The 27,303-nt window shown below is 43.9% G+C and overlaps 1 protein-coding gene across 1 annotated transcript in view; it reads left to right on the forward strand.

The window, feature by feature from the left end:
• XPR1 (xenotropic and polytropic retrovirus receptor 1) overlaps positions 1 to 27,303 on the forward strand; it is a 110,502-nt gene that overhangs the window by 53,803 nt on the left and 29,396 nt on the right. The window contains exons 3-7 of the mRNA XM_039556269.1: positions 15,016 to 15,117; positions 20,968 to 21,191; positions 24,759 to 24,908; positions 25,452 to 25,535; positions 25,999 to 26,080. Of these exons, the coding sequence (XP_039412203.1) occupies positions 15,016 to 15,117; positions 20,968 to 21,191; positions 24,759 to 24,908; positions 25,452 to 25,535; positions 25,999 to 26,080 (642 nt within the window). The remainder of the gene's footprint in view (positions 1 to 15,015; positions 15,118 to 20,967; positions 21,192 to 24,758; positions 24,909 to 25,451; positions 25,536 to 25,998; positions 26,081 to 27,303) is intronic.

The following is a 27,303-nucleotide window of genomic DNA, read 5'->3' on the forward strand; positions in this document are numbered from 1 at the left end:
CGAGTCTGTCCCTTACGGAAAACACTCTGTCTTGGCCTGCGGTGCAGGCTGTTTCCTTTGTGCCAGCTGTTCCTCTTGGAGTAGTCTCTAAATTCAGGATGACTTCTTTCTGTGTCTCGGAGGTTAAGGCAGACACATCAACAGATGCTTGGTTAAGTTTACATCCCATTCCCAGGACGCTCCTTTGGTGTGAAATGCAGTTATCCTTCATCCAGCTGAATTTGAGATGACAACAATAGTGGAAGTTCTCACCTCTGGAGAGCAAAGATCCGACAAAGCTTTTGGTGGAGCACCTATCAGTACCGTTTGGGGCTGGTTTTTTTTTTTCACAAAGAGTTGTTGGAATCCTTCTGGCATCCCCATGTTGTATTTCTGCTGAATCCTGACTGTTTTGTCATCTGCATGCTACCTGCCATGTGGCACATTTCATATACTTGTTTGGCAAAGGAGAGGAAAATACATCCATGTTCTGCTTTAAAAATAGTGCCGCCGTCTGTAAGACCACTTGTGTTGTGTGGGGGGATTGCCGTGCTAACACTGTCTCTGGAGGCAGATTGATAGCTACAGAATTGCAGTTTCGGGCTGTGTGTGTGTGAATCAAGTGATAAAACAGCCAAGAAACCTGAAAATTAATTCATATGTTCTGTGTAAGTTTGCAGGGTGGGGGAGCTTTAATCTTTTGGACTACTTTTTGGTTAAAAATTACCATTATTTCAGAGGAAGGGCAAGAAGCTTCATGAGAAGCTAAGGTGACTCCAGTGGGCCAAAAGAGGTGGCTGAGAGCTCGTTTAGCAGGAATAGAGGCTGTGTTTCTAATGCAGGGTAACGGAGACCGAACCAGAAACGAGTAACTCTTGTTGGCAGCAGGACCAAGCGCAGCATCAGCAGCTTCCCTCCCCAGAGCCACAGAGGGCAGGCACACGAGTAGTATTGCTGTCACGTGTACATTTGTCTGTATATTGGAAACCAGGCTGGTTCAGTGTTGGCAAACAGGAAGGGTTTTCAGTTTGAGACTTATCTTTGAGGTTAGTTGTGAGCTTTGTCCTCCAGGAAGCTCTGTGTGCATGGATATGGACATTTTCTTGTGTCTCTGGCTGATATTTCCACTTCATTCATTCCATCCTGTCCCTCCTAACCCACCCCTGTGTTCTTTAATGACTGTAATGAATTAATGATTTTATGTAAATGTGGTGTTTGATGGACTGAGGAGGTGTGCCTTGGGACTTGTTTAAGCTGTCACTTAGGAAATGCATCATCTGCTTCATGTTTTCTGCAATTGCACTCGGTTTGATTTTTCCTTTCCTTCCTTTCCCTCTTCTCTAATTCTTTTCCCCCTCAAAACAGTTCTTTAAGCATGTTTAGACCTTTTGCCTGGATTTAGAGGATTTAATTCTATTTTTCCGCCTCTGTGTCCTACCCCCCTTATTTTCCACCCTAAATGTAAAGGGAAAAAAGCAACCATCCCTACATTACATACCTGATTGCTATTCAGTTCCCAGGGGAGAGGCACTGAGAGCTAAATGCAAGGGCTGGAGGTCTGGGCTCTCTGGTTAGATTCACTGAATGTCACTAATTAGAGCAGAGTAGCCACTTACATATTTATTCATGTTTCAGAACAGTTGGTGAATCAATTGAGTGAATGAACTGAGGCAGCTTCTGTTCTTCTTGTGTTGAGTTTGCTGAAGGACCGACCCCCAAACCGTATATGCTTAACCCCCAACTCTGCTGAGGTTGGTTCTTTGTGCCTTGCTGGTATAGACCGGCATGGATGTAACAAAACTTCACTTCTGTGTGACTTTTAGATGATGCTTTTTCCACTCCCCCGTCTTCTGCTGCTGAAAAGGAGCTGATTCCAGCCTCTGAAATACTTGCCAAAAATAAAAAAAATTATTCTGGTGAGACGAAAGTGATGCTACCTTTAAGGCCATCCTCGCCATTCTTGATGGATTAATTTGCCTAAAGCTTAAATTAAAATCCTTGCAGGACTTGAAATGAGGACAGCAGCCACTTGTGCTGCTGCACGAACAAACCGGCACAGAAGAACCTTGCAGTGCACGGTGGATTTTTTTAGACGGTGCAGATGGATTTCCCCCGTAAACACCTTGAAGTGTTGCCTTTCACCAAAATCCTGTCTGAATTTAGCTCCTAATTGATAATAGCTCATTTACGTGGTGGGAGCAGGCTGGTGACAGCCTCCTGGTCCCCCCTCGCTGGGAGATTTGCATTCCATCTGCTCTGGCTGTTGATTAGCAGCATGCCGGCTACATGAGCAGTGCTTCTGGATGCTGCGGTCATCTGTTGCGATAAAATTCTTCTGTGAGGGCACAGCCACAGAGCTCGGAGCATGGTTAGGGCAGCGAGGAGAACCATTCTGGGGGGTGCTGCTCCGGGTGGTTTGGCTGGAACGTGCATGGCTGGCTCCAGGTTTCCTGGAGCACGGCAAAAGCTTTCCAAGCCCTGGTGGACAGGACTCCGAGCTCCTCCCTGCCTCCTGCAGCTGCAGTTTGGAGTGCCCGTCTCTCCCATTCCAGCTGTACCACCCACACTTCAAATAAGGATCAGCCTTTAATTTTACAGGTTTGCAAAGAAAAAGGTTTCAAGTCAACCACAGCTTCAAAGTGGGCAGTGTCTTGTCAGCTGGTGCCTGGCAAAGTTGCTGCGTACACAGCACACAGGTTTCTGTGGGAAGATATCCATAGATGATTTATTCAAGTTTATTGAAAGTACTGTTGCTCTGTCCGTTTGCACAACTGATACTGCAACTGGGACTTAAATTTAGGCTTTTTGCCACTGTCACGAATAGGGGCAAAATAGAATTAAATGTGGTGGCTCTGTGACACGTCCTTTGAAATGTAAATAAGAAGTGACTTAGGAAGTTGGGCTATTGGGTTTTTTACCCTCAGCATACTTCGGGTTTGTGTTTGGATGCAAAACCTTTCCGTTGGCAGTTACTTCTGCAGTTTGTGTATTCCCTTCCCACCAGGTTTTGTTCGGGAAGTGATAGAAATTACTGAATGGTTCCTTTTGCCTTTTTATTTACCAAGTGCCAGCAGTGCTGTGCATTGAGCCTGGGGGAAATGCGGGGGGGAAGTCACATGCCTCTCAATCTTTCTGCTCATTTGGGGTGTAAAAATCCTTTTCAGTTCCAGTCTGGCAGGGATAGTCCAAGTGGAGATACCCAGCCCATGTGGTTTCTGGCTAGGGACTTGTGCTGTGCAAAATGAAAGAGATTTACTTGGAAAACAGACAAACAAACAAGTGCAGTCGTGGTCTCTGCTGCATTTCAGTCTTAAACTAAAATTACGCCTGGAACACAGTACCTCTGTTGAGGAGTTGAAGTGGGCATAGACTTCCAAATCAATCCCTTTGAAAGACTATCTTCTCTCCCCTTGAAGGAAGGACATTTGAACTGGAGCTTATTCCTTCCATGTACTTAAATCATAGCAAAGTGGCATCTGAGGAATGCTGCCTTTGCTTGAATTGGATTTAAACAAGCCCTTCAAGTGCAGGGTTGAGAAGAAGGGAAGGCAAGGGGTGCTACCTGAGCGTGTGTTTAGAAGAAAACAGCTCCAAACTTGTGGGGACCTGCAATGGAGAGCTTCTGCTTATCTAGAATTTACCACAGTGTCTCCGGGCGTGCTTCAATCCATGTGTTTTAATTAATCCAGCAGGGTAGGGCTCAGCTGGGTGGCTGTGCACTGTGTGAGCAAGGAGGAATATAACCTTGGGTAGGCTTTGTAGTGTTGTGGAGAGGATCCTACAACATCTGTTGCTGTAATAGTGTAAGAACTAAAGCAGAAGAATTACTGCCCTGAGTGGAGAAGCACCTACCTTAATGTTAGTTTGCTGGTGTTTTAGCTAGAATTATATCATTGGAAAAGAAAAATATTGTTTTAAATTGTGCTAAATGTTTAGGAAGATGCTGTTGTAAACATTTATGAGAACTAACAATCTGTTCTGTTCCTGAACATGGTCTGACTGTAAGGCCCTCTGGTAAAATCTTGCACAGAGCCACTCTCGAGCCCTGTGTCATTTTTCTGAGTTACCTCTGAAATGTATTTTTCTTCATCTGATAACTGCTTGCTTATTATCTTCTTGCTAACTGTTTGCCTTTACTAGCTAGTAAAATAAAAAAGGAAAAATGAATTTGAGTAATGTTCGCTCCCTGGGGGGAAATTAAGCCATTGAGAGCATGTTTGAAGTAGGTTTGTCTTTGTACCATGTGCTCGCTGTACTCCATATAGGGAGCCTGTTGTTGGTTCTGCATCATTTGTTTTGTCTTTCTAGTTGCTCTTGATATTAATTGAAGTCTTTCCCAAGACACAGTTCTGTTAATCTTCCTTTTGTCATTTCCCTCCTCCTCCTGCCCCCAAGATCTCCAGTGAACATGCTCTCCTGTGTCTGAAAAGAGCTCTAAAAGTACCATTGTTGTTGCTTTTTTAATGGTGATGGTCCATTTATTCACCTGTTTTGGTTTTTTTCCACCAGTGCTAGTGTTTCTAATTGTTTGCTTAGCATCTGAATGTTATATGTGCTGTAATTGTTTTAAGGATGCAAATAGTTTCCTGGAGTGATGGGTATATGTCTCTTCACAGCTCCAATTATGCAAAATGTTTTCAATTAGCTGTAATTCCCTTCCCTGCCTCCCCCCAGACACACGGAGCTGAGCAGGGTCTCTCCAGGGACGCCGGTGTGCTTTGCTGGAGCAGCCTTTCCCCTTCCACATCGCATCCTGTCCCGGCAGCCTGAGGATCAGGAAGCACACTCTGCTACTCCTTTTGTTTTTCAGAAGTTAAAATGCTATTAACCACACCACTTCCCTGAAAGTTTTCAGTGTCTCGAAGGAGGAGATATTCACTCTGTCTTTTGAATCCCACAATTTTGCCATCAGCGATGGAAACAAACGACCATCCTGAACTGCAGAGCTTTTCCTTGAGCTTCTCCCTTGCTGTGCAGAGCCACAGCAAGTAGTAAAGTGCTTTCTACAGTTCTGGTGCCACGCAAAGGGGGATGCTTTAGATGGTCTGATGGCTAAACGTGAAAGGGCAGTTTCTGGGGTGTCTTTGCACAGAACAGTTGCCAAGAGTTGACCAAAATGTTCCTGTAAGCTTTGAGGTGGTTCTGGCTGAGGTCACCACCTCCATGTCTGGTGGAAGGTGCCCACGACAGAGGGGTTGGAACGAGATGGTCTTTCAGGTCCTTTCCAACCCAAACCATTCCATGATGATGATGTACAGTGACAGAGGACAAGGAGAAAGCAGAGGAGTTTCCTGACAGAAAGAGTTGTTGGATGGAAGCTTTATTGAAAAAGGATTGTGGGTGTGGGTTGTGTTTGCTTAGGTAACGCAGAGGAGAGGTCCATGCCTTCTGCCTCATACGAAAAAGATTCCTGCCTTCAAAACAAAGCTAACTCTGGCTTGCTGATGAATCACAGAATTATCTGCAGCAGGATGAAGTAACTGAGTTTAAATGCCTTCATCCCTCAAAAGAAATACTTTGAAGCCCTCTAAACACTTTGTCTGTAGTTGGAGTATACTTTTCTTCCTATTCTGCCTCAAAGTGACCTCACTGCTTGTTGTAGGCCTTATCTTGGCCCCTAATTCTTACTCCCTGCCTGACAGAATCCATCAGGGAACTGAGGAGGTCGAGACTCACCTTTTCCAGCCAATCCTCATGTGTTTGCTGGGTGCAAGGACTCAGAGAAGTGCTTGAGTCCAAAGCAAGATTTTGTAAAAACTGATTTGATGCCTTCTGTGTTACTCATCAATCAGGAAGGGTGGGTCCAGTGTACAGGTCCAGTTCTTGCAGCTATTGAAGCCCTCCCCAAGAAAAGCGAGCTGGGCTTGGTCCTACAGCATGCATGCAGAGCTTGGACAGGGCATGGCTTTAATGCTGAAATACAGCATTTCTTAAAGCTCTCAGAGTGTATATCCTGCTGCTGGCCACCTGCAAGTCTTGATGAAGAGCAGAGCTGCTTAGGTTTCCCAGTCTCAGTTGGACGAGTGTGGCCAGGGCGCAGTGGCTGGTGGTGCAGGTGGTCAGGCTGGTGGTGATCTGCTTTGTCAGGCTGCCCTTGCAGGGATGGCTTTATCACTGGGAGAATGCTGATAGGATCTGAGCCTCTTGTTACAGCATAAATTAGCACTTCTCTTGCTGCATTTGCTCATGCACAACCTGATATTGCCAGCAATTTAAAAAGAAAAATCAAATGTACGTATACTCTGTAGAGTATATTGGGTGGAGGGAGAGAGGCAAAGAAAGTGGGGGAGAAAGCACTGAAAGAACAAGACTTAAACTCTATTTCAAGATGGTTCTGCCCTGCATTTGTCTTGTTCATCAGATGTGTGGGTGACAGTTCAAGTCTGTCATCAGACCCAGCAGAAGATGCCCCTGAAGGATGTCTATGGAGGGGACAGTGGCCATTCTGTCCAAGAGTACCTTGATCAAGGCATTGCCCATTTCAAAGGTCCAGCTTGCATAACAAAATGTTGCTGCAATCACTTGTGTAACTCCACGTCACAGCGAATTCTCAGTTTACTTTGTTTTCCAACTTTTGTTTTCTTCTTTTAAGCATTTTACATTTTTACACCAAAACAAAGTATTTGAGGGGACTCTGAGCAACCTGGTCTAGTTGAAGGTGTCCCTGTTCTTTGCAGGGGAGTTGGCCTAGGTGGCCTTTAAAGGTCCCTTCCAACCCAAACCATTCTGCAATTCTGTGATTTTTATTTCTATGCAAAATTGCTTAAAGCAGACTGAAATATCCCAAAAATGTTTGAACATCAGCTGTGCTGGAGTACACAGAATTAGCCAGTTTGCATCCAAGCTAGGGATGGCTTTTCCCCACGAGGGTGTGGTGAGAGAGTTGGAGAAGGCAGGACTGGAGGCACACATGGTGCTGGAGCCTTGGCAGGAGGGGAGGTGCTGCTGAGAGACCAAAGCCTGGATGCGTTCAATCTGCTTTAATTTAATAATCCAGACTTTTCCTGTCTTCATATCAAGGGTATGGGCACGTGAATCCAACTCCAGTGAGCTTCTCCAATGTCACCTTGTCAGCTGAGCTGTGGGGTAATGCCTTGAGTCATCTCCTGCCACAGGAGAGATGCAGGGCCAAGCAGGTGATGTGATATTCCAGTTAAATCAGTCTAACAGGCCGCTGCTGCCAGAGGGGGAATCTCCCTCTCACTGCCTCCTCCCTGCATGCAAGGAGCTCTTTCAGAGGGCTAAACCACAGGAAACGACTTTATTGATCAGCTAGGTTTGTAATGCCTTTTAGTTTCAATGCTGGGTAGTTCTTTAAGTACCAGATTAACTTCCCAAACTGGTTCACTGTGGTCTTGGATGGGCAGCAGCACCAGAGCAAGGAAAAGGGCATCGTGTGTGTGTCTAGGAGAGGGCATAAAGGACAGCCATAACTACTGCTAAAATTCCCCAGAACTCCTTCTCCATGTGGTGTTCCTAGGGAAAACTTAGTACATACAAGGCTTAAAAGTGCACTGTATCAAATTCCTTGAACTGGCTGTAATCTCAGTTTTGTTTTAATTCTTCTCCTCTTGGTGGTTATGTCAGATGTTCTGACAGTTTCTGTGCACTTTTAATGAGAAGGTAATTGTTGCTGCTCAGTGAAATTTTGGAAGTAAAACTATGCAAGCTGGAGGCTCAATAAAAGGAGCATAAACAGTCATTTTATTATGAAGCTTTATTTCCTGACAGAAACCTTTTTTGCTTGATTAAAATATTCACGATATCGAATTTACATCTTTCTTGATAAATAAGAATGCACATTAAAGAAGATTATAAATTTTCCTCCTATTTCTCTTTCCATGCCACCTTCCACCTTCATTCAGGAGATGGGGCAGAGCAAGAATATTTGTGGGTCTGAGGGTGAGGGATCTCTGCTGTATTCAGCACTATTTGAGTTTCCTTTGAGTGCCTCTTGCTGCTGCATTTCCGGTCCCCATTGTCTCCATGGGCTTCCAAGGTCTTCTCCCCGTGGATGTCCCCAGTGTTTTAGCACTGCTTTGGGAGCTGGCCTGGACCTCTACAGCTTGGGGTGATCTTGCCCTGCCTTTCCTGGAGCAATATTTGTTCAAGTGTTGCTTGGCTAAAAGGTCAGGAGCACTTGTCCAGTTAATCAGCAGAGGGTTTGCTAAATCCACGGAGCTCTGCCAGGCTGAAGGGAGGGGTGGGGAAGGTGTCTGTATAGAAAAACTGAAGTTTGAACTCTGAGCACCTGAATTTATATCAATAATTCTGTTATTGGTTTTCCATGCTGCTGTGTGCTCTTCTTTTATATTTTTCTTCTTGGTTTAAGGACCAAATTGGGCGTCCTTATTTCCATCCATGTGTTTTAGCAGAAGGAAGATATTTTTCAGGCAGGTTTGTAGCTGCATTAAACACAGCCATGCTTATTTACTTGAGGTCCATCCAGGTACTGCTAAGCTTTTTATTTGGTGGCCCTGTCGCTGATGAAAAGGGAAGAAAGATCATCTTGGCTGCAGCATTGCTCAGACCGAAGGCTGATGAAGAGGGAATGGATGGCAGCACTGAACTGCTGTCTCACGTAGCATCAGCCAGAGGTGCAGGGGCCAGTTTGGATCTTGCCTGTGAGAGGCTGGAATATCTCTGCTTTCCTTAACCTCTGGTGCGTTATCTGCGGTATGGCTGTTTGTGCAACCGTAATTGCTGCTGTCTTGTCTTGTTTTGGTGAAAAGCAGCACTGGAGGCAGCAGGTGAGCAGCTGGAGGAGGGTGCAGGTGCGTTGTGTAAGCCAGGAATGTCCCGCTGTGGTCCTGGCAATCCCACAAAGCTGTTGGATCTCCGTTTGCATCGCTGGCTCTTCGTCACAACCCAGCATACATGGCCTGGACAGGTTCTGGTATGTACCAGCTGAGTAACTCAACCCTGGTGTTCTCCATTCTTTGTCTGGGAGTAAAGGTCAACATGAAATTTGACCCTCAGTTCCTGCTGACTGTCTTTCCTTGGCCCCGGGGTGTGTGGCAGTATTTTCTGGTCTGGCTTATTGGGAGACTTCTGCAAAAACACATATAGATCTTTACTTTCTTTCTTGAAAAGAGAGGAATTTCAAGACGGTTGTTAACCAGGGAAAGCAGGTATTGAGTGCAGGTATTGAGCAGGTATTGATGTCTCCTGGCATCCAGGTCTGTCATCCTGTATTATCATCAATATTTTTATGGTAGGTTTTGAAATATTACTGGGCATTTGTGCTGCTTTTCTTTAAATTTTTGATTTTTTTTTTTTTTTTTCTGTGGCAAGTTTCTGCCTAGCTGTCCTTCAAATCTGAGGTACCACGTAAGCCTCAGTTTTATAATTCTGCTGGGAGTAGTGAATCTCCTAATGGTACAGACATGAAGCATTAGTGACTCCCCTGGAACAGCTGACAAAGACTAGCACTGCCTTCCTTGCTTGCAGAAGGACGGATTATGAGTGCTGGATGCTTGTTTAAGGAACAGCACCTGTAGGGCAGCTGTGCAGCCGCCCTGCAGACTGCAAAACTTGACACTTGAGCTGTCTTCTCACATCTGGCTACTGCACTGCCTGGTTTTTCTGCACCTGAAGACACAGTTCATACCAGGACGCTGTCATTGCTTTAGAATCTGTGTTTACAGAGTCACAAATATAAATAATTTATAATAGACGCTTGGTTGGATGTCTAGCTTGTAGGCATGTTGTGGAGGCTGCTTTTCCTTTCCAGCTAAACAAACCATCTGTAAGAATCTGGCTGGTTTCCTTGTAAGATTTCAGTGATGCAGTCTAAAAAATAAGGATTTTTACCAATCTGAAAATTGTCATTTCTAAAGGTATTTTGAAATAGATTTTGTTCTTTCTGGGTTAATCGGTAAAAACAATGAAATGGTGAACCAAAACCTGAGAGAACTTGTGTTGGTGACCTGCAGCAGTTCTTGCCCCCTCCTTCCCCAGCCCACACATAAAATCTGCATGTGCAGGCAATGCCAGCCTCATTTGCTACCTGAGTGGTCATTTTTCATTGCTAGGTTTAAGGCAATAATTTAATAACCAGATCTAATTTGGGCTGAAGGATTCATTAAATGGAGAGCTGACCAGCTCATCTGTGATGGCTCAGAAAACCAGGTATATCCTGCTTTGAATTTTCTTGACCTTTTTTTTTTTTTCTTAGTATCAACTACCTCATGAAGCTTCTTCCCTGATGGTTTTACAATGTTTTAATTCGAGGTCCACTTTTGGTCGATGGAATAAATTCCATAAGAGATGCACACCATTACATGGGCAGTTTGCAGCTCAGGTGTTAGGGTGGAATAACATGAATGCAAATGTTCCTTTATTTGCAAGCAGGGTTGGCTTCCTCCCTCTTCCTACAGCAAGAATAAGTCCTAGGAAGAAATTTCTATAGCTGTACTTACAGCACTTAAATTTGGTACAAGCAAACTTTTATTTGCTACAAGATGGGACATAAAAGCGCATGGTGAGTAATTAATTTACTGAAAGTTTCAGTGAACGATCCAATTTCCAGCTGACCCAAGTGTGGCTTTCTGTTGTGAGAAAGGGAGTTGCCTCGTGGAAAAAGCTTTCCTTTGGAAAAATACCCCAATAAACAGGAGTTTAGAAGTACATTAGAAGTACAAAGGTAATCTTTGTCCTTGCATTTATGGGCTCCACAGTTTGATTTTTTTACCTGCAGATTTCACTGTACTGTGTAAAAAGGTTGGGGAAACTAGGATCTTGGTGCTGCAGATCTGTCAAGGGTGTGAGAGAATTGTGATGGTTGAGCAGACAGACAAAGCTGATGGGATTTTGGAGACAGATAGATGTTTTCATTGTAGTGACCCACTTCCTAGCGTTTTGAGTAGCAATAGAAGTGGCTTTTTCTTCTTTTTTTCCCTAGTGTGCCACTGGGCCTAGAAGCATAAGCAGTTACTGTCTTTATAGAAACAAGAAAGCTATCATTTAAATCTTGTTAATTTTTCATACCACAGTTCTGCTGTAGTCCTAGTTGAGCACTGGGTACAGGGTGTGGGAAAATGTAAAAATGTAGTGTATTCACAGTGGTACTGATGTTACACTTGTGATCTCCTGTTCAGTATTATTTGATGTGTTTAATGCCAATGTTGAGCGTGATTTTTATTTTTATTTCACTGACTAGATTTCAGATCCCTCCTCATAAATCAAATTGCCTCCTCTCTAGCTGGGGTGTTGAAATAACATTACTCAGATAAAGCTGTTTTGTGGCAAACAGAAGGTGATTCAGAGAACTACACCTGTGTTGATCACATAACAAAGCTAATCAATCTTCTTTAATTAAATGTCCTTTAAAATTCAGCATGATGAAGAGTAGAGGAGTTATTAAAAATGATTACTTTTAGAGGGCACTGCTCTAACAAAGAAAACTTTTACTGGTGTGTTCTTGCAAGGGAGGGAGTGAGCAGAGGTGCCTGGGATGCTGATCATTTGTTTATATGCTACAGCTGCAGAAAATGAGAAATTAAATCAACAGTTGAGAGGAGAAGTGAGAAATGAGTGCTTGGGGCAACTTAGGAATGCAGTTTGGATATTAATTTTTCAACTTCCAAGTTCTACTGTAGGTGTGCCAACATCTGAGCTCTCTGTAAACCTGAAGATGTGGCATGGGGGGGGAGTACCTCCAGATTGCTGCTGGGTTGGGCTTTGCAAGTACAAGCAAGAGACTTGCAGGCTTCCTGTGGGTTTTTTTGTTCAGGCCAGGGAATCTGGAGGAAGATGAGGTCGGGAAGCTGCAGTATTGATCAGACTGTCTTCTTGGCAGCCTCGTTCATGGCAGCTCCGCAGAGCTGAGGGTGAATGGAGTGTTAAGGCTATAGGAAAAGAACAAAAGGAAGGTTAGGCCGGCCCTCGTTGGCAGCAGGAGCTGGATGCCTTTTAGAAGCAGCCCCTGTTGTCATGGAGCTCCCGAACCCAAGGCCGGGTTCTGGCGCTGTGATTTTCCCACGGCAAAGCGCGTGGTCCTGTCCTAGCCTTGGGGGGAAATAAATAAAGGCAGCAGCCTTGGCAGCACTTCTCTGTTATTGGAGCTCAGGGGCTGGAGTGCAGCGGGACAGGGACCAAAGGGAAACCTTTTCTTCACAGACATTCCTGATTTTTTTTTTTTTTTTTTTTTTTTAAGGCTGGCATCTACCCTGGTCTGCAAAATACTTTATATAAGGCGGTGTTTGACATTTGGAGAAGGATTTTGAATAGTTTATATAGAACTTGCTCTCCTCTGAGTCAGCAACGTTTTGAGGTTGAGCTAGAGACCTGAATTCCTAATCTCAAGGATTTTGGAAGGGCTTCCAGTAGTAGTTGGTTTGTGTTCAAAGCCCATTTTCCTCTTCTAAACTTTAGATTATGGTCAAACTGTTCAACACACTTATTTGTAATTTCTTGAACTAGTCAGTAATTTACAAAACAAGATCTTTACTGTGATATTTGGCATAGATTGTTAGTGTAATGCTATGTTGCTTTACTGAGCTTTTTGCTATCTTAGAAGGTGCTATTTTGCTTGTATAGAAATATTCATACTTGACTTTATGGACAAAAAGTATTTTCCATGCTTGAAGAGATTTTTTTTTTTTTTCCCTTCATCCTTTGTTAGTTCCAGTGTCTGTAGTATAAAAGCTTGTTTGGTCTTACTGTTATTCTGTGAATGTACTGAAACATAGCAACAGGCAATGGCAAAAAGCTTTGGTGTTTCCAAAGCAGGGAAGCAGTGAGCCTCTGTGCTTTTATTTCTTTATGACTTATTTTTAAGTGCAGGAAATGATGGTTTTCCCATGTCAGAAAGCATCTCTAGGTAAACTTTTCTCCTAGACATGGGTAAACTCTTTGGGCTGGGCAATTCTCCTTTCAGGCCCATTCTTAGGAGTCAGCTCTGGTTTGGTACCTCCTGATTACTATTATTTGAAAAGTTTCAGGCAGCTAGTGAGTAATAAAATCTCTGCATTTTAAGTATTGCATAGTAATTTCTGCTGCTTCACCCCCTGTTTGTGCTTTGCTGTTGGGTGAAGGATTTAGAAGTCTTGGAGGCAAGTTCAGATCAGCCTTACTGGGAGGGCCCCGGGGTGGGATGTTGTGACTGCAGTTGGGAGTCAGCAGCCCTGGAGCAGAGTTATTTTCTGTCCCTGTGGCGTTCCAGCTGCCCGCAAGGAGGGATCCGTGTGGGAGCTCTCTGTGGAGTGGGAATGCTCATTCTTGGTCCAGAGCCCTCGAGCAGGGTTGGAGTGACACCTCGGGGCTGCTGCGGTTCTCCGTCAGCAAAGAGGAGCCCAAGCCCTGTCATTCTAGGGTTTGTTTGCTCCAGGGAGGGAGCCTCATCCTCGGGAGTAGCTGCAGAGCTGCAAGTATAATGATTGGCTAAGAAAGGAACCCTGGGAGCCAAAACTTGGGAGTTTGGAACAAGCTTTGGAGCCCTTGAGAATTCTTCTCTACAAGCCCTTGGGTGGTGGAGTTGTAAACACCAGGCATCTGTGCAGAACTGGTTATTTTCTCTCTGTTTACTCCTTAAAGTATCATCAAACTCCAAAAGAAGACAGACTTCTTCTAGGGTTGCCCCTGCACTGCAGTTTTGGGTTGTGTTCTTTACTCTTTCCATAGCATCTCTTAAAAATGGTGCTGAAGTGTGCGTAGGTTTGTGGTGCTTAATATCAGAGTACAAACAAAAAACATCAGAAAAACCTATATGTTGAAATTTTGTATTTAAATATTCTCTTGAGGTTGGTTTTACCTAGAAATTAATCCCAAAAGAAAAAGATTCCTTGGTTGTGACAGTCCAATATGTGAACAAAACTTCTGTGCAGTCATTTGTCTTCTCAATTTGACAGCGTGTATTTCAACGTCTGTTTGAATCTGGTAGAATCAGCACCCCTGGAAGTGTTCAAAAAACATGTGGATGTGTCACCTGGGGACATGGTTTAGTGGTGGGCTTGGCAGTGCTGGGTTAGTGATTGGCTTCAGTCATCTTAATCCGACCGTAAGCAACTCCGTGGTTCTGTGGTCTATTTCTGAACGTTATTGAGACCATAATAAAGTCTTAATTTTCCTGTTTGTTTTAACACTAACCCTTGCAATCCGTGAGAGTGTGTGAAGATTCAGGGGCTGTAACTATGGGAGGGTATGAAGAGTCTGCTTTGCTTCAGCATTAGGAACATTTGGTTTTTGACAGGACTGAAATTGGTAATTATAGCCTGTCTTGAATTTTTTTTTTTTTTTTTACTCATTAAACGAATTTCTTAATTACTAGAAAATGCATTCTGTCTTTGAGATTCTGCACAGTATTTTTTATAACAACAAGGTGACCAAATTGCTGCTTTAATTTCAGGTTTTGACTTTAATTATGGAATTGTATGTAGTTCTTGCAAAAGAATTAAAACTGTCCCAGAGCAGTGGGGCGAAGGAGAGTTGTGGATCTGATCACAATCAATATAATTAGGCCTTTTCCTTTCAGCTTTGCTTATGAGAGAAAGTTTTTCTTTTCCAGCAGGGAAGCTCCCACACAGTTTTCTGTATGGATTTCTGTATGGATTTTAGTTTGCTGTGATGCTGGGTTTGTTTTTGAAGGATTACCCTGACGAGAATGTGGGAATGGTGCCTGAAGTCAGTGAGTCCCCTGGAAGATAAAAATCTGGTGCTTTCCTTCTGAATACAAATGTTTGCTAAGCTGGAGTGAGCGCTTCTGGTCAGCTTTGGTCTTCAAACACAAGCTGGGTTAGGAAGTGAAAATGAAGCTCGTGAGACCTGGAATGGCACTTGAAGGATCAAAAAAGGTGATGGGAACTTTGGTCAGGGTGCTGTTACTGCTGATACGAGTGTGTCCCTCTCTGTCTTGGTGCAATGCCTTGTACAAGCAAAGATGTGCCCCTTGAGCCCTTTGGGCTTGGTTGTTCTCCTTTCTGTGCATGACAAAGATGGTGGATTTATGCTGAAGAACTATTTCCATGGCAGCCATTTGTAAAGGTGTTCCTGTGTCCTTCTGTTACAACTTCTTTGGTTTTCTATTTTGTTTGGTAGACACAGATGAGGACACGGTGAAAAGATGTTTTGCCACGTTTGAAGAGAAATTCTTCCAAACCTGTGAGAAAGAACTTGCCAAAATCAACATTTTCTATTCAGGTAAGGTGCTTATTTGTGTGTATTTGTGGAAAATTCAACAACAGAAAAAGGGCCTGAAGGTCCCAAACTTTCAGGATAATCACAGTGGTGGTGCAGGTCTACCATCAGGTAATTAGAGGGCGGGTTTGTTTGGAAAACTGCTCTGGTTTAGTCACAGATGTGGAGCTAAGCCCTGGTATTTGGGTGGAGGGAGAATGAGTGGCAGGTGATTTCATTTCTTTGAACTTTCAAAGTATCCTGCTGAACTTTATGGAGATGCTCTTAAAACTAAAAGGCACAAGTCTTTCAGCTTATCCGTGCTGACAACCTCCTGGGCATGTTTTAGGTGTGCTGAGCTTCCCAGCTGGTGTTTCCTGAGCTTCTGCAGGAGTAGCTCTCATGGCTGTGTATGGTAGCTTGGTCATCTTGAGGGGTCCAACAAGCTTTTAAACACTGAACTCTTCCTGAAACTCCTGTATCTTTCTGGAGTACACCCGCCAGCAGCAACTGCTGTGGGCTCTGTATTTCGAGTAAAAACGTGGTGATGGTAGGAGTGGGGATTTCTTGGTGTCATATATCAAGTGCTGTTGTTTGTTGTTTTCTCTGAGGAAGTTGCCTTCCCATCCTGTGTTTTGAAAACAACTTTAGAACAGGTTAGTTGGAAATTGACCCTGTAAAATTGCTGCAAAAGGTTCGGTGTGCTCTGGCTCCTCCTGCCATTACTCTTCAGATGATTTTCAGCCTCTTTTGGTGAGGTTTGAAGTGGGGTTTCACCTAGAAAAGCATTTAAATGTAGATACAGCAATGCATTGGCTTCTATACTTCCTCTTAACATGTTGATTTATTAACTTAGGGCTATAAACAGGATTTGCAGCACAATATGGGAGCCTTTTCTAGTTCTGATTTTAATCTGGTAACAAAGACATGGCTGAATTGTGCAAAATATTTTCATAACCATTGGGTGATGACTTTATTGCTGGCTGTTTTACTGCCAGCCAGGATCTGGTTGTGAACTTGAGGATAGCTGAAAGCATGATTGATGCAGTGGCTGAGCATGGCAGCTTCCCTCAGTTCAGCTTCCATCTAGGGAAGTAAATCTCCTTTGGGCTGGCTGTGCCTGCACTCCCAGCTCGCTGGAGCAGTGTGAGTGTCAGGACAAGAGGCAGTTTTTAGGTAGAATTGATACTTTTTTATTAGATCAGCTGGGTTTTACACTTCCTTGGCATTTTTCTGCACGCAGTCCATACGTACCTAACTCAGAGCAGTGCTCTGTGTTGTTTCCCAGGGAGATCTTGTGTTTCTACCCCAGACCTGAGGTTTGTATGCTCAGAAACTTCCTTTCTGAGCCGCACCAGATCCTGTGCACTGCGAGCTAGACTCTGTGCAGGAAGTCTTGTCAATTTAGATGCACAATACAGTTTATAATTTTGCCTAATGAGGACCTGCTGCCACACGTGCACCCGCATGTACACACCCATTCCAGCATTGTTTAAATGGCATTAATAATGTAGGGTAGGGTTGTTTTTTTTTCCCAGCTAGCTGTCATTTCAAAAAGTTCCAGGAGAGAACACATGCAATTTGAAAATCTCCTGCGATAAGATTAAAATAAGTCTTTTATTTGTGGAGGAGTGACGTGACTTCCATAGAATGGAAACCTGTTATTAGGGTTATTAGCATTGAGCTACAGCTAGAAATGTTCCATCAGCGGTTCCTATCCGTGCTCGTGTCAGAAATTTGTGGCGTCGGACCCTATTGTAACTCCAGGCATGTGTTGGCTTGGATTATGACCTGGCACATCCTATTTATTATAGGCTTATTATACAGCTTATTACACCCCTGTCTTTACTACAGTGAATACTGCTCATTTTCAAGAAAGTCAAGTTTTCTGTTGATCTCTGCTTCGTTTCCTCGACGTCTTTCCCTGGGCTGAGGGATCCTCAGTGAGCATCACCCAGGATTGCCACAGCACAAGCACCCTCATCCGCTTGGGATGGGCTGCTCCCGCACCCCAGTTCCTCCACGGAGCACTCAGAGCTGGAGTGACTGCTGCAAAATGCCTTTCTTTGCCCTTCCCTGTGTGCTGCCAGCAAACACTGCCTTAATTCCCCAGACCATTATCCCAGCTCAGTGGAAAGGAAAACTGCCATTAACTAAATCAGATTTGATAAACAATTCGCAATTTTTTTGACTATGCTCAAGAAGATCTGTCCCCAAGTGAAAGAAAAAAGAATTGCAGTAAAATTTTCAGATGGCTCCAGCAGGGGAACGGCTGTTGAAGTGCTGGAGTTTTATCTGTGGTCAATTTTGGTTTGTCTTTCTAGATGGCAGGTTTGTTATATTTTAAATTACCGTCATCAGGATTTGGCTAAACAGTAGCCAGCAAGACTTTCGTGGTTAATTTAGGAATGGTTTTGTTATTTGTAGGAAACCCTGGCTTTAAACTGGGAAGCAAAATATTGAACATAATGTGTACAAGTAGGGAAGGGAAGGAATGCTGAAAGGGCCTACCTAAAATGCCCTGAGCTGGGTAGCTGGCAGGAGGTGCAGGCTGTTGGATTACCTCCTGTCTGGTGAAACAGGCTCTGACCACGGCCATGCCCATCTAAGCTGGAACCTGGAGGGAAGTTTTACTGGCTCCTCAGTGTAATAGTCTTTTTCCATCATCCTTATGTGTGAACTTCTGTATAAACTTAGAAAACCAAGTAAAAAACCAACTTGGAACTGCACAGTTGAGGTGATGACTCTTTAGATGCTTTTAGCCAGGATCTAGCAGCATTTTTTGGGCAAAGCTGCTGCTTTATGGCGAGCACTTTTGTTGACGTCTGCCTCTATTGGATTTCTTGTTAGTCTTTGCCATGAAACTACGCTTGAGCTGAGGGCTCAGCGGGCATCAGATCATGCAAAGTGCTGCAACACAACAAGAGAGGTTCCAGTTTCTAAGGTTTTTTCCTAACTCTCTTGAGTGACATATTTTTAAAGTCACTTTTCAGAGTGTTAAATTAGTGTGGATAGTGCTAAATTAGTGATAGTCGTATATGAATTTTCAATTATTTTGGAGTATGCTGCAAACTGAGAAATTAATTTCTATTCTGCTTTCCTGTTTCCCTGGGCAATTCCCTAGGGGGGTTTTAGAACAGCAGCACACGTTTGGTTTTGTTTTGTTTTGCTTCTGCATTGAGTCTGGATGGTAAAAAAATCATACTTTATTAAGATGAAATGATTTGTGGACAGAATAACTGGAGTCAGAGCAGGAGGGAGAAGGTGGTGACAGGACGGCTGTTTCTCAGGAGTGGCATTTGTTATGGATAGCTGCAGTCATAAATATTTCAAGACATTGTATTTTCTTTAAATATTGTATTAGGCTGATGGATTTTAAGATTTTTCTGGACACAGGGACAATGGAACAGTGCTTTCAATTGAAAATAAAAGTTTAAACTCTTCCATATCTACTGATTTGATCTAAAAAAAAATCTCAGTGTATCACGGATGGTTCAATAGATGTTTTCAGCATAGAGAGTGTGAGCTTTATTTATATGAAGGCTTTTGATTCGAACAGATATCTGTTACTTCTTCCCGAGGGAGTTCCCGTAGTGGGGAGGGATTATTGTTTTTGCAGCCTGATCTTGTTGTGATAAATATCATGTGGTTGTAGGCTGGGGACAGACAATTCTCACTGTGGGCTGCATTGCCTCTGTTTGGTGGAGTCCTTGCAGCTCTGGAAGCTGCCAGAGAGGAGTTGTCCTTTCCTGCATTTTAAATCTTCATCCTTTATTAAAGTTTATAAGCAAGAAAGTCAGAGTTTCAGGCTCCTCTCTACTCTATTTCCTATATTGATCCCCATTTTCTGTTTGGAAAGGCATTCTGCGTCTGGCAAATATGTTATGCAGAGCACTATAAAATTATTTATGGAGTAGTTTTGCTCTTAAAATTAAGCAGAATTGAGTAAGACAAAGGAAGAGTAAATCTTACATCTGAGCGGGGAGCAGTTGAGAATTATCAGTGAGTCGTTATGTAAGATACTAATGAAGATAATTAAATTGGTATCCAGGAGGCTGCTGGGCAGAGCTTTGTGTAGCAGAGGGACCTTGTGGCTCTGTGGTTTCTGGTGCAGTGCTGGGTGGCCTGCTGGGTGGAGGTGGCTCCAGCTCCAACGCTGTGAGCCTGGTCAGCATCTTCCTGGCCAACACCAACACCCGTGGTCTGTGACCCTGCTTATCACCAGAGATGCCAAAGCTGTGACTGAAGCTTAGCAGGGGAAAAAAAGCCTGGAAGGAACCAGTTGTACAGAACAAAGAGAATGATAACAGTCTTAACTATGCTGATTTTAGCTTTAAAAGATTGTTATTTAGCCAAAAATATTATTTTCTGAGAGTACATAAAGCAGCGTGTTTAAAGGAACACCTTCTTCATACTTGAGGTGTGAGGAGGAGAGACAGACTTGTTCTAAAAACACATCAAAATGACGTTTAAGTGCAGGCTGACGGCCTCTTTAACCAGTAAATAACGAGGCAATGCTGCTAAAGTGAGGAAAAGAGGGATAAATTATTACAGTGGATCATGTACAGCAGCCAGCAGTGTTGTAACTCCTGATCAAAGCAGAGCTGTGTTTGTCTGTCACCAGGAGCTTGGCAGAGGGGCCGTGCTGCTCTCCAAGCAACTAAATTCAGTGTTGCGTTTGAAGTGTGGGGTTTGTCTTCTTTGATTTCTCTAGTGTCACATGAAAAGGCAGTAAACATGTAGTCACTAGCGGGTGCACAGATCTGAAAAACGCTTTGCTTACTCACTGTCATGTCTCATAATATTGTCTAACAGGGTTTTCCCCTAATGCCTCTTGTGCACTTGATTTATTTGGGAAGGAGGAGCAGCCCTTCGTTGGCACTCCGAGTAGCCGTGTGGTCAGTGCTTTGGCATTTGGATGAGCCCCTGTCTGCCTGCTGCCTGCAGCCAGTGTGGGGACGCCTGCCCCGCTGTCCTTGTGCTGGTTTGCAGTCCCTAGGCACAGGCTGGGCCTCTTCCGTCCCTAACAGGCGTTTGCATGGTGCTGGACTGAGCATCCTCTAGGAATCAAAGCTGGGATGGAAGCTGAGAGGTCTCAGTTCCCAGCTAATGCTGATTTAGGCTCTGCTGAAGGGACAGCCCCTTGATTTTGACCATATTCGTTTATTTTTTTTACTTGAGAACTTGTGTGTTTTACGTAGGTTTAATGAGAAGGGCTTCCTCCTCTACTCTGCCCTTGTGAGACCACATCTGGAGTTCTGCATCCAGGTCCAGGGCTCACAGCACGAGAAGGACATGGGCCCATTAGAGTGGGTCCAGAGGGCTGGAGCACCTCTGCTTAGAGACAGGCTGAGAGAGCTGGGGGGTGTTCACCTGGAGAAGAGAAGGCTCCAGGGAGAGCTCAGACCCCCTTCAGGTGCCTGAAGGGACTCCAAGAGAGCTGGAGAGGGACTTGGGACAAGGGATGGAGGGACAAGACCAAGGGGGAATGGATTCAAACTGACAGAGGGCAGGTTTGAATTAAATATTAGGGAAAAAAAATCTTTATTTTGAGGGTGGGGAGGCCCTGGCACAGGGTGCTCAGAGAAGCTGTGGCTGCCCCATCCCTGGAAGTGCCCAAGGCTAGGTTGGACAGGGAGGTGTCCCTGCCCATGTCAGGCGCTGGAACTCGATGATCATTAAGGTCCCTTCCAACCCAAACCAGTCTGAGATTCTATTCTGTGAAAAGAGAAATGCGCAGAGCTGTTGAGTGTAACGCGGGATGGGGGAAGGCCATTCGCTGGCACGTTATTTGAGGAATAGGTGCAGTGCTTTTAGGGCTTGGTGGGCCGTCTGTGACCCTCCCACGTGACTGTCCCCTCTCCCTGCCCACAGAGAAGCTGGCGGAGGCGCAGCGCAGGTTCACGACGCTCCGGACCGAGCTGCAGTCCACCTTGGATGCGCAGAAGGAGGCCAGCGGGGCCTCCACGCTGCAGCGGCGCAGAAAGCCCGTCTTCCACCTGTCCCACGAGGAGCGAGTCCAGCACAGGAACATCAGAGACCTGAAACTGGCCTTCAGCGAGCTCTACCTCAGCCTCATCCTGCTGCAGAACTATCAGGTACCTGCGAGGAGCGGTGCTTTCGCACAGCCCTGTCCTTGTGTGCCCTTGAGTTGCCTCACTCCGCTTTTCATTTATTTCTTCCTTTTTTGGGGGGCCCCATAACACTTCTAAAGAAAAGGCAGGCACCAGGCAGCTAGCAGTGTACGTCTGGTTGCTTTTTATTGAGCTAGAAGTGCTAAGCTGCCCTGCAGAAGGACTTTCCTTCTTCCTTTCCTGGGCTGGCTGACCCCAGCACCTTTGTCCAGGCAGGACCTCTTCCTTCTGTAGAGTGTTGTTCTATGCAGGGCTGGAGTGGGCAGGCTGGGGAAGAAGCTCTTTTATCTAATAGTTGTCATGAAACTTGAAATCCTAAAGTACTGTTTCCTCTTGGCGTTACCATGGTAGTGGCTGTGACCTTGCTGTATCAGAATTTCTTGCTAAAACATCAATTTAAAAAAAATATTTTGATTTCTGCAGGATACAGGCTCATTTGCCTTGAGGTATGAAAACAAATGAATCTTTAGTTGTACTTGGATTTTTGGCCTGGTAAATATTGCGGATGCTGATCTTGTTCCAAAAATTTTGAAATAAAAATCTGGAACTGGTAATATCTTTTTGGCTGGGCTACCTCTTCTGGAGTTAAATGCTCTGAAATGCTTTTGAATGTTTTACTCTGAGGGTTTTTAGCTTGTTAAATAAGAATGTTGGAGCTTATATTGACTACGTCTGTATTCAGATCTTTGCCAAATCTTTACTGGTGAATTTTACTAAACAAAATCCACAGTAAGAATAAATTAAATACCACTCTGCTGTATGGACAAAACTTATTCTCCCAAATCTCTGAGTATTTGTACCTCTCCTCAGTGATGTTATCTTTGAGCATATGTCTGGAAACGAGGGGTTTCTTAATAAACCTCTTTAACCATTAGTGATAGTTCCTAGTTCAAATTCTTGGGAAAGGTGGAGTATCTGTATCTTTTTAGGAATGGAGTGAAGCAGCATCACCTGCTGTGATTTCTTCACTTGCATTTGTTTTCTTTTTGAAAAGAAGACAGCTATACTTTTAGTTACAAAAAATCAATTCTGAGGCTTGATGAAGAATTTAAATAGGGGATGACGTTGGCCATTCCTTTGGGAAATCTTTTCCTGCTGTTCCTCAGTGAAAAAAGGCGTGTTGCACACTGATATTTTTGCTTTTTGCTACCATGAGTCCAGACCCCCACTGTAAGTCTACTAAATATTGATCTAAACCCCATCTGGTTTTGATGGCTTTCACAGTTCATAGAGGCAGCAGAGCTGCTTTCTGCAACATAACTCCAGGGAGAGAATGAGAAAAATTCCTTCAAATTGGTCCCGAAGTTGAGGACAAGGAACACAAGCGTGAAAACAGATGTAAAACTAAATCCCAGAGTGCTACTGTTGTTAATCACTCTTGAGCTTGAAATATAACAACAAGGAATATTCAAGCTCTTGTAGTTTTGGAGAGAAGAAAAAACAATAACCTGGTGGGAGGATGATGCAGCCGAGCCCTTCATGTAGGAGATAAAGTGAAGTCAATAGCAGCAATATAAATATCAAACTGGCTTTGATGAAATGCTGACGCCTTGAGTTGGGTTACTGAGGGAGGAAAATCCACCTGAAGCAGATTCCTCAGCCTCTTAGGGCTGAACAAGAGCACAGGTTTCATGCATTCACTCCTGAGGTGCACAAACCAAACGTCAAGTGAAACTATAAGCAGCCTCCAGGGCAGCTCTTACATGTTTAACTTATCAATGATCAAACTTCTGATAGAATTAATTTGTTGATAACAGCAGTGTATTATTCTAGAGTGTGTACATACATAAAAAATCAATTTATCTGAAATACTGTGTTTTAGGACAAACAAATGCTGAGAAATTAAGCATGTAATATTTAGTTACTTATTCTGTATATATAAATGCAGTGCATTTATTGGGTGAATAATAGAGGCTGAACCAGTTTTATTAAATTGCCTTGCTGGTGCATTTCCTGATATATATGAGCAAAGATTTTTGAGTCCACTGTTTGATTCTGCTTGATGTTGCATTATATTATTGCCTAAGTTGCACTGTTTGTTGTTTGTGAGGGGGGTTTTTTCCACAAAATGCAGCAGAAATGGAGGTCAGGCTTGGAGAAGGCCCCTTGCCAAACAAAAGCAGCAAGAATAGCAAAATATCAGACTGCATAAATGCTGTTTGTTGTGTTCCCCAGTCCCATCACTGCCTGTTCCTTGTGAGAAGCACCACAGTGACCAACAGTGCTTTTATCGTGCACTTCGGGGCTGCAGAATTTTTGCAGCCAGAGGGTGAAATGCCGCTGGAGAGGTTTTAGGGTGCCTGGTACAAACGTATCCCATCCAGCCAAGGCACCCCAGAGCTAGGCTGGGATTGCACCCATGGCAGATGAAGGGATGTTAGTTCAAGCCACAGAAAGATCTCTGACCAAAATCATCCTTTTGTTGCAGTTTCTCATGTGAAATCGCTGCTCTCTGGGGTGGAATGCTGTCTTTTCCAACAGGAAGTAATTAAAGTCTCTTGTCTCCAATAAGGCAGGTCATTAATGCTTTGGCTTTCTGCTCCTGTCTCCCCAGCCTCATTTCCCACCTATATGGGAGAGGTTTGGCATTAAATCACTCTAAGCATAATTACATTGAAAATAATTTTGGTGAGTAGTTGGTGCCTCTCCCCAGGGCATTGGATTTTGCTGTTTTCTCTGGATTTCTTTCCAAGTTGCTCTCTAAGCTTTTTTCAGAAGTGAGTCTTGCCATGGTCACTCTGTGTTTCTGCTGTTGCTTGAATGAGTTATTGAGTTTTTTAAGTGGCACTCCCTGCACAGTGAAATGCAGGATTGCAAATACATTGCGCCACAGCAGTTGCTGCCCTGTGATGAGCTTCGCCTGTCTCAGGTGCTGTGCATGGGTGTTGAATCAGGGGTCATTACAGCTTGGAAATCAGCAGCTGATTCTTGTTTTAAGCACTGTGTGCTAGTCTCTGCAGACTGGAGAGTTACATCTCCCACATCTGCAGGCCTAAGCTGGTTTGGCAGTCATTGTGCAACCTACTCCGTGAAAAAAAAATGCTGCTGTGGGGATGCACTTGTCTGGACTTAATCTGCAGCACTGACAACTTTCATACAAAGATTTCCTTTCTATAATGAGTGTAACTGGAGAACTTATTTTGAAACCAGTGTAAAGTTTAAAGAAGTCAGGAGCTCTGATTTTTCAGAAGGGAAACCCCCTTAAGGGTTACTTGTCTTCAAGGTAGTGTCAGGTCACTTCTTGCATAGAGGAGGAAGGTGGAAGAGGTCTGGCTCCTCAGGGAATAAAAAGGTTTAGGTAGCTTCCTTTTTATGCCCTTGAGTCCCATGTTTTTCATTTTATTTGCAAGGATTATGTATTACTTATGATAAAGTAATAACTCAGAAACTTCCTGACAATAGATGCAATCATTTTGGTCCTTGTGAATGATTCCTTTCCCGCTAGCACTGGCAAGAGGACCATTTCTCTTTCCTGGGAAATGGCTGGGGTTAAATACCTTTTCCCTTGCGTGTCTTTTCCCTTGTCTGCAGAACCTGAACTTCACCGGCTTCCGCAAGATCCTGAAGAAGCATGACAAGAACCTGGAGACAGCGCGGGGGGCGGAGTGGAGGGTGGCCGAGGTGGAGGTGGCTCCCTTCTACACCTGCAAGAAGATCAACCAGCTTATCTCCGAAACAGAGGTGAAGAGGCTGGCCTGGGCACTGCTCCTCTTCTAGCTAGCAAAGAGTGGGATTTCGGTCACTGCTGGTTTCTGGAAGTGTTCAAGCCCAGGCTGGGTGGAGTTCTCAGCAAATCTGTTCTAGTGGAAGGTGCCCTTACTTGTGATGGGGGGTTGGAACAAGATCTTTAGGTCCCTTCCAGCCCAAACTATTCTATGACACTGTAATTTCTATAGTGTTTTGCCCTCTCTTTATCTTGTATTTACCACCAAGATGGCTACTAATTGACTGTGAAGTGCCACTGATTTCTGGCACTGCTTACATAATTTGGGTATGTTCTCTTCAGCTGGTAACTGTTCCCTTGGAAAAGCCTCATGCAGCCTTAACCTCTGCTGTGTAGGAACTTGGTGCAGAATGGTGAGCTTTTCATGTCTTTGTATTAAAAGAATACTGGGCCAGGGCTCACCTGTAACATGGAAACCAACCTTTATTTTTGGTTTTAGTGCATTACCACATGCTTATCATTCAGATGGACTTCAGAGGTGTGTGTCTTTGTCTCCTTAGGAAGTGGTGACCAACGAGTTGGAAGATGGAGACAGACAGAAGGCAATGAAACGTTTGCGTGTTCCACCCTTAGGAGCAGCTCAGGTAAGAGACAAGGGTTGTGGAGCGAAGCTGCTCCTCCAACTTGTCAAGCTGCCAAATCAGATTCAACATCTGAACAAAACAGTGGAAATAATTGGTGTGAGCGTGCGTGGGGCATGGCCACATAATCTGCTTTAGTTCTGGAAGGTTTGGAAATAGGTTACTACTCCTAATGCATGCAGACAAGGTAATGAAGGGAGGAGATAAATGGTGAAAGGAAATTTATGCTAAGAAAAGCATATGCTTAGTGTTTGTGTGGTCTGGAATATTTTTCAGGGGGCACTGAGATGCCCAAGCTCTGTTTCAACGTGGCAATTTTCAGTTTAAAAAACCACACTTCAAGAGCACGAGTGCAATCAGGGATCAAGACCTTGTATTTCTGATTTTAAATTTGCTCTGCAAACTAATCTGACTTTGCTGATAACCTGTTTACCTCACCTTAGTTCTGCCATGACTCTGTTCACAGCCTGTACCAGCCTGGACTACATTCAGGGTTGGATTGTTCTGCGGGTTGTTCATTGCACTGAACGTCACTGTCATACTTTCAGGTGGGTATCCTGCCATGCCTCGCTTTGGGTGTATTCTCATCTCTTAGGGAGGGCCTGGACCTGGATGTTCTGGCTTAAATCAGTCGTATCACATTGGTGTGAATTACTCGTTCTGCTCAGTTGTAGGTTGTGGCTTTTCTCGTGTTATATATATATATATATATATATATATATATATGTGAATTTTGAACACAAAAATCCTTTTCTCCTGGTTTCCTCCTTATTTTTGGAGGGATATTCTGAGGGTGCAATATCTATGTGTAAAAAGATTTTTGTTATCGTTCTGTGAACACACAGCCCATGCCCACCTTGAGACAGGTGCTTGTAGGACTTGAGCTTTGCATGGCATTGACTCCCCGAAGAGAAGACTACCAGATGCAGAGCCATGTGACCACATGCCACTCGGGGTGGAAATCGGGAATTCATGTGGAAATTCCTAGGATTTCAATGCCTGGAGTCTGTTAATTGAATTAATTGAATTAATTGACTTTTTCTTATTGGCAGAGGTCGGCAAGATTGTTTAAAAGCTACAATAAACGATTGCATCTCTCAGGCCCTGGCTTTATTCTGCTTTGTGCCCTCTGAGTTTGGCCCCTGATTAGAGCTGGAGCCACGTTAGTGCTGCAGATCCAGACACAGAGCTTAATCACAAGCAGCTTTACTAATTGTGTGTGTGATTTCTGCAGTGTTGTAACTTGCTTAAGCAGTACAAAGGAAAAGGCTTAACAAATCAACTTAGGAGCTCTTGCATTAGGGAAAGCCCATGCCTGTGTTTTTATGACTTAAAAGAATTTTTAATCGGATGTTTCTGTAATTGGATCCAGCCATCTCTTGGGATAAAATGCCTCTGTTTGAGGAGCTCTTTGCAGAGCTTCCCATTTGGTCTTCCCATGGTAGAGGCATGAAGTTGACCCATCTGCATGAAGGGCCTGTTTAATGTGTAGAAACTGCTCTTTATTCATCGTTTCTGCTACTTAAATGTTTGATCTCTGTGTGAGATGCAAATATGATTGAAGTTGTGTTTGCTTTCCCTCTTGGTGCTAAGAATGAAAAAGTGACGCAGTTGTGAGAAGGAATTCATAAAAATGATTATATCTCCAAAGCAGGAGTGGTAATAACGCAGTGTGGGTAATAGGTGTGTTGTATCAGCAGGCATGATCTGATGGCTGAACACTACTGCAGATATTGGGCAAAAAACCTGGATTCCAGGTGCAAAGTGTTTG

Source organism: Corvus cornix, chromosome 8 (genome assembly GCF_000738735.6).
Source record: "Corvus cornix cornix isolate S_Up_H32 chromosome 8, ASM73873v5, whole genome shotgun sequence".
NCBI lineage: Eukaryota > Metazoa > Chordata > Aves > Passeriformes > Corvidae > Corvus > Corvus cornix.